Source organism: Lathyrus oleraceus, chromosome 4 (assembly GCF_024323335.1).
Source record: "Lathyrus oleraceus cultivar Zhongwan6 chromosome 4, CAAS_Psat_ZW6_1.0, whole genome shotgun sequence".
Taxonomy (NCBI): Eukaryota; Viridiplantae; Streptophyta; class Magnoliopsida; order Fabales; family Fabaceae; genus Lathyrus; species Lathyrus oleraceus.
Window position 1 is genome coordinate 95208500 of NC_066582.1, and position 7851 is coordinate 95216350.

Consider the following 7851-nt stretch of genomic DNA (forward strand, 5'->3'; position numbering starts at 1 on the left):
AAGTTTTATCTTTTCTTATCCCTTGAGCAGAAGGCACCACTCCATGGTGTAACAAAAGTCGTCTCTTGTTGATTGAAGATTGAGAGGAGATGAATTGTTACTTTTTGGTATTCATTTATTTTTCATTATGTGTTTAAGGATGTTTATCCTAGGAACCAATGTAATGTATCTAGTTTTCTCATTACGATCTAACTCTTTAATGTTAGGCAATGTGAAGTTCAATGGTATTTAATCTTTTGTATTATGTAATGTGGTATTAGTGACATATTTTATCATGCACTTTATATATATATATATATATATATATATATATATATATATATATATATATATATATATATATATATATATATATATATATATATATATATATATATATATATATATATATATATATATGATTAGGTAAAAGCTTGTTAATGTGAGGAATCCATTAAAAAGTGGATTTCATGGTAAATGTGATTGAAAATAGTTGGATATAAATATCCACTATATTACCTACTTTAGGTGTAAAGAATATATATATATATATATATATATATATATATATATATATATATATATATATATATATATATATATATATATATATATATGATTAGGTAAAAGCTTGTTAATGTGAGGAATCCATTAAAAAGTGGATTTCATGGTAAATGTGATTGAAAATAGTTAGATATAAATATCCACTATATTACCTACTTTAGGTGTAAAGAACTACAATCATAAGGGATATTCATAATGAACCAAGGCATGCATTAAAATTAATGTGAGGCTTCAGAACTTATCCCTTACTTTCTTACATATGTACTAATGTTATAGGAATACACACATGGAATACATTTTGACCTCATATATCATGACATATCACATTATATACACAAACTATGCATAAAATACTAAATTAATCTTTGCATTGCATGCCTTACATAATAACTTAAACATCTTTACAACAAACCTATTCTCTTATTCTCATTTAAAATCGAACCTTTGACAAGCAAATTTCAATGTTTTATTTGCTCATGTTTATTCACAAAATTTAAAAGTCACAAATCAATCTAAGTTATTACACTCCCTGTGGAGTCGATATCCTTACTTTTTATCACTTGCTACTATATACCGTGTATACTTGCAGTTATATAGTTTTCGTCCAACATTTCTTCAACCTTTTCAAAGGATTGTCGCCTTCTTTGTTGTGCCACATATCAGACTAAAGGGTCAATATTCAATTGATGACAAGCCACGCTAGGGTCTATGTTAGGCATCTCATTGGGAGAAACTTAGAAAAGGTCAACATTGGATTTATATTACTCAATGAGCTTCCTCACTACTAGTGGCAAATAAGCTCTTATACAGACCGATCTTGCCAGATTATCATCAAGTTGCACGAACTCAAATTTTTGTCTATAATCAGCCTCAAGGACTTCACGTTGATCCCCAATGGTGAGTTTAGCTCATCATCTCACGGGGTTTCATCTTCTCGTATGTCTAGGTCGACCAAAGTGATAGTGATCTCACGAGTCTTCTTCATTTTCTTCTTATAGGTGACTGTGGTTGGCAAGGGGTTCTTTAGTATAGTTCAATGTATCAGGTGGGGTCCACATAGACGGATTGAATTGACAAATGGTTTTCCAAAATCATTGTGATATTTTATATTCAAATTAATTTAAAGGCTATTGCATCTAGCGCTGCAAGTAACGATCTCCCTAAAATGCCATTATTGACGTCTTCTTCATCTTTTAAGGGAGATCATTATAGTGATTCATGACTTTGGGATCATAAAGATTTTATTGTAGGAATTCCTGAGAATCTAAATTCAATTCTTACATACAGTGTCATTCACATATATTATTTATGTTTCTTAATTGGAACAATGACACTGTATGTAAGAATTGAATTTAGATTCTCAGGAATTCCTACAATAAAATCTTTATGATCCCAAAGTCATGAATCACTATAATGATCTCCCAAAGTCATTGTTCCTACAATAAAATCTTGTCATTGTTCCAATTAAGAATCTAAATTCAATTCTTACATTGTTCCATTTAAGATTGAACGCTCTGATGACAAGTTCCCTACGATGGGGAAGAACGGGAAAGATATATAAGGTTAGTACTCCAACATCCAAACCAGTTATATGTAACACACGGGACACATTTCGATTATATTTGACAATGGAAAATCCTCCGAGTGTGAAGCTTGAGTGTGGATCTTATGTTCCTAGTTAGAGTAAGCTCTCAATATCTTCCTATGCACACTCTTAGACTGAGTCTTATCTTAATTGGACTTTTCTATCCTTACCTCTGTGGTGAGCTTTGAACAGTAACCGATTAAAATCTTACAAAATTATGTGGCTCACTATGCTCATTCCATCCATGTCATGCGTGATAATAACTCTAAACTATATATAAAAATCTCAAACAATTGCTTTCCTTAAATCAAACCATAAATTTATCAACTATCATTTATAAATTCATATGGGGATAGTTTCATAAAGCTCTAGGCCCCATTTTAATTTACATCCACTCTTACAATATTTCCATTAAAACTCACATTCTAAATAAAAAACATTAGATCCCATCACACAAAAACTTCATGACATAAGATAGTACTTAATTTAATATCTTAATCAAACATTTTCCTTCGATGAAGAGAGAAATGGTTGATGAATTGATGATTCATTAGCAACACTTGTGGGCCTAATGTGACTATCTTCTGTAGTCGATGGTGCGAATGCAAGTTGTTCCATTGTAAATTTATTTTCTTCACTTTTACCCCATAAAACAAAGTATAGTCCACCTACAATAATTATTGCCCCAATGATCCTATAATAAAAAGAAACGTTATTATGAAGTATTTAAATTGAAAGTTAATGTTTCATGAGAATTAAAAATCCTAAAATTTTGAATCGGATATAAATCAACTTTATAAACGTATATTTATACTATATTTCATCTTATGCAGGCTTCTTTAATAAAGAATAAATACTTTGTATAAGATGGAAAATGTGTATAGTAAAATTTATCATAAATATTCAAATTAAGGAACTTAAATATGTTTAAGACTAACCCTCCCAAGTAGAACTCTTCTCCTAAAGCAATAGAAGCCATGAAAGCAACAACAAAAGTTTGAACAGGTTGATACACAGCAACAAACACAGGACCTTGTCTATCAATACACCAAATTTGTACCGCTGATGCAATTCCAGATGCCACAACTCCCTGCAATTATTAATAGATGTTCAAATCCAAATAATAATAAAAATTCTCGGTTCAATCATGTGTTATAAAGTTTGAATCTTTTACATGTTCGATGCAACAATCATGTGGACTATAACACACCGAGAATTTATTTCTCGAAATCCTATAGTTAGCACAATTGTTGCATCGTGGATCAGATGTAGAAGATTCTGATTAGTGTACTATATTTAAACTTAATTATACCGATGATAACTTACGACATATAAAATAGTGAAAACTTCGCCGCTTGAGTTAAATAACCAAGCTTGAGAATTTCTTTCGCAAACCAAAGCAATAAGAAGAAATTGCAAGAGACCAAAGAAACATGTATACGAAGTGACAGAAAGGCGAGCTGGATACTTCTTAAGGATAGGTGCTTGAAACACAAGCCAACCAGACCAAGATAAACAATGTCCAAAAAGATAAACACAACCAAGTGTCCAGTTTTTTCCCTTAGCATCACCAAGTGACATTTTCCAAAAATCAATTATTGGTGTTGTTGTTACTTCAGTTATCATTGTTGAAGTGCTATTTAAGTGACTACTTGGAGTATATATTGTTGGACCTTTGTATAATGTAATTATTGTTGCACCAACTACACATAATATTGTTCCTGCTACTTTTGCCAATCCATCTTTTCTGTTAAGTTTCACTTTCTCTATCCTTAGAATTACTGCCATAAGAAATGTTATGGCGGGGACAGAGTTCTGCACTGCTGATGCAAAGGTTGGACTTGTGTTTTCCAAACCAAGCAAGTAGAAAGCTTGGTTTGCTGTAATCCTATTATAAAGTTATGTTTTAAAATTATAAAGTTATCCTTAAATTCATGTTTTAAAATTATATAGCGACAATTGCAATATATAGCGACAATCGCAACCGCATCCGCAATTTAAAGTCATGTTATAAAATTATAAAGTTATCCTTAAATTAATGCAATATATAGACATACCCAACAAGTGCCAGAAAGAAGAATTGGCAGAGAAAGTAGAAATTAATGGGTGGTCTCTTCTTCCTGAACAAAAAGAAAAGAAAGAAGAAGGTAAGAATCATGGATTATAATTAAATAAAGATATAGTAATAGTATTTAAAAAATTTATATGTTATATTAATATCACGTGACTATATTTTTGACAAACTTTTATCATTTAATTCATAAAATATACACAAATATTGAATGGTACTAACTTTTCGAAGAAATATGCAAAGGGAAGAAGTATAAGAAGAGCAATAATGTTCCTATAGACTGGAAAAACATATTTGCTAATTCCCATATTAAGAGCAGCTCTTGAGACAACATGAAAACCAGCATAACCAAATTGTAAAGCCAACATGGCTGCATGCAGTTGAAACCTTTCAGGAATTGAACACCGCATTCTCTTTGTAGAAACTGAACTTGAATCAGCCATTGTTGGAGAATAATTGTCACACTATCAATATAAAGTAGATAGAATATCGAACAAATAATTTAGGTTTAGTAAAATAGAGGTAGAAGGTGGTGAATAGAGGATGAAAGTTGAAGGAATATATAGGGCTTGTTGGAAAGGTTATTTAAAAACTGTTTTCTCTGTATTTAAAAACTAAATACAGAGAAAAACAACATTCTTTTAAATTTTTGTTTTTTGAAACTGATTTTAATTTGTTGTTTTTAAAACTATAAATTGTTAATAGGTAAATCACATTTTAGTTTTGATTTCTGGTATTTTTTAAAACACTAAAAAGACACCGTAATTAGAATTATTTTCATTATTAGCATTATTGTAAATAAATGACAATATATCTAAATGAAAAATTTCAAATTGATATATAGACTATTCACATTTTACAACTTTCTCCCCTATAATAATTAATAATAAGTCATATCAAATTAATATTTAAAGAAAGGATATTCATTTAAAAAAGTTAAATTCTTGATCAATTTTTTAAAGAATTTCTTCCAACAAACCTGTGATTTCAGAATGAACACCAAAATGGATTCAAGGTGGGATGCTTCAATGAATCTCTCGCCCAAAGGTTGACACACACACACGCTGAAGTGGTCACTAGGATGGAGTGCTACATCAAAGGTAAAGAAAGCAATGTGGAAAAGAAAGCTTGCGACGTCAAGGAGCGTGTACCCAACGCCAAGAACCCCCATTCCTCTAGGAAAAAAAATACACCTCGCACGTGAAGGACAAGTCTGTGTTCAAAAGAGTGAGGAAGGCGACATATAGTTTCACATATTTGAATATCCGCCGAGAAAAGATTTGGGATAAGGTATTCTACCAGCATAACATCCTGAAACCTCTTCCCCCAAAGGCCGAGGTGAAAGGATTTGAGCTTGAAAGGTGGTGTAATTTCCATAAGATCAAAGGGCATCATACCGATGACTACTGCCAGCTAAAGAAGGAAATAGAGAAGTTGATACAGGAGGGACACCTCAAGAAATTTATAAAGGCTGATTCTTCTAACCCCGCGAAGAGACATAACTCGCAATGGGCGGGAAGATGCCGGAAGCCTCTGGCCAAACAAAACCAAGGAATCATCATTGGGTGAGGGTAGTAAAGCGGTACATTATACCCTCAACACCATAGCAAGAGGATTTGTTGGGGTGGTGAGACCAGCTCCGCCCATAAAAGATACACCCTTCAAGTTCTGAGTGTAGAAAACCTCTCTGAGGTCAAGAGTATGAAGGTGTCGGAAGTCATGATTGTCTTCTCAGAAGAAGATGCATTCGACATCCACCCGTACAACGGTGATCCCATGGCCATCTCTGTTAAATGCAAGGAATGGGAGATCAAAAGGGTTCTGGTAGACCAGGGAAGCTCCGTCGACATACTATATTAGGACTCCTTCGAGAGACTATGTCTTGATCCCGAAGACTTAAAGCCTTTCTAGGGATCGTTTGTCGGGTTTTTACGGGAACAAGTGCGAGTGAAGGGATACCTCACCCTGAGGATCACATTTAGAGAGAAGGACAATGCCAAAGAAATAAAGGTTAAGTATCTAGTTATTCATGCCCCATCTTCGTATAATATGGTTATTAGGCGACCAACCTTTAACCAACTGGGAGTTGATTTATCTACCTTGTAATTATGCATGAAATACCCGCTCCCCAATGGGTAAGTGGGAGTTGTTTGAGGAGACCTGGAGATCGCCAAGAAATGTTGCGATGAAAACCTCAAGTTAATGAGGGCAGACTTTCTGAGCTTAAGAGAAAAGAAGGCCAGCCATGGGATAACATCACCAGGTGACGTGATGGGTATTTTCCGCAAGTATACGGAGTGTATCAGAGTAATATAAAAGGTTGTCGAATCCAAAGAGACCTAATGATCAATCTATCATTTTCTATTACTATGGTGTTTATCTAAAGCGATCATAAAAGAATTGGAATAGGAACAACAAAGTGAAAATAATAGACTTGAATAAATTCAGAAATGTAATACTGGAATATGGCTCTCATAGATCAATAGTACTCTTATTATTCCTAAGTAGAACTACTTACGGGACAAAGTTTTCTTCCTTGAAAAAGAATTAATTAAAAAGGAATTGTCGCTCTCGCATATTCGGAACCGGGTTTTACTCTCTAAATTATATCGTCCGCTCTCGCATGCTCGGTGCATTTTGCGTTAAAGTAGTGAAAAAACTTTTTTAGAAATTAGATTCTATTACTTAGTTAAAAAAATTTGTTGGAAAATTTAACTTTAAAGGGTTCCCAACTTTCGCTCGGATAACCGGATTCTAAACTTATAAGTGTGTCCTAGAATAGTTTTAAAATCACTTTCTAGAAATATCAAATTTCCCCCATTTTTTAGTAAAGTGCTCTCGCGGTGTTTATTAATCAAAAAATTAACAATTTTATCTTAAGTACCGGACGCCTTTCGATATTACCCGGCGTATCTACGGTTCTACTCTCGTAGTAACCAAATCAAAATTTATAATAGAAAATTTAAATAAAACCAAAACAGCATTAATAGTAATCCTAAAGAAATAACAGATTGGGTATCGCCGAATTGATGGTCCTCACATTCCAGCACTAGTAGATTAGTTGGACATGGTCATGGTAAATAATAAGGTGATGAATTGAAAATTAGAATTAAACATATCAAGCAATTCAATTAAAATTATGAATGTGCAATGGAATAAATTAAACTTCGAAATTAAAGTAAGGCAAGGAAATAACAAGCATGCAAAATAAATAAGCAAAAGAAATAAATAATACTGATAATAATAAGAACCTGCTCCAAACAGGGTCTTGAATCTGGTACAAAAATAAATTGAAAGAAAACTTGAATGCGAAAATAATGCTGGCAAGATTAACTGCTACAAAATAAAGTGCTTCAAACTCAATAACAACCGCAATGCAATAACCCTCTGATGTGAAGAGTTAAAGCTCTCGAAAATATAAATATATTGCTTAAGTTCTACTAAGCTTGGATGATCTCAAAAGTGAGTTTCAACAACTATTTATAGTGCTATAAAGCCCTGGAAACCAAGTCAAAGTTGTTGGATTTGTGTGAGAGAAAAAAGGGGAAATGGGGAGGAATACTTCGACTGGTTTGACCGCTTCGCTTTTATAGGGAATGGCGACCTCCATACCCCCTGTGGCAAACGTCACGTTCACAAAATCTGGGGACTT

At 33.0% G+C, this 7851-nt stretch overlaps 1 protein-coding gene across 1 annotated transcript; it reads right to left on the reverse strand.

Annotated features, from left to right (window-relative positions):
* Positions 1 to 2626: 2626 nt before the first annotated feature.
* Positions 2627 to 4642, reverse strand: LOC127135240 (protein WALLS ARE THIN 1). Its single transcript, XM_051062010.1, has 5 exons — positions 4422 to 4642; positions 4186 to 4248; positions 3455 to 4016; positions 3067 to 3218; positions 2627 to 2822 (listed from the first exon to the last, which is right to left on the reverse strand). Exons 1-5 carry the CDS (start codon positions 4640 to 4642, stop codon positions 2627 to 2629), a joined length of 1194 nt encoding a protein of 397 aa, XP_050917967.1.
* Positions 4643 to 7851: the final 3209 nt, after the last annotated feature.

Coding starts and splice junctions, on each gene's coding strand:
- LOC127135240 (XM_051062010.1), bottom strand. CDS start 4,642: ATGGCTGATTCAAGTTCAGTTTCTACAAAGAGAATGCGGTGTTCAATT. Junction 3,219..3,454: donor TTTTCACTATTTTATATGTC/GTAAGTTATCAT, acceptor TAATAATTGCAG/GGAGTTGTGGCATCTGGAAT. Junction 2,823..3,066: donor GAAGAGTTCTACTTGGGAGG/GTTAGTCTTAAA, acceptor TTTTTATTATAG/GATCATTGGGGCAATAATTA.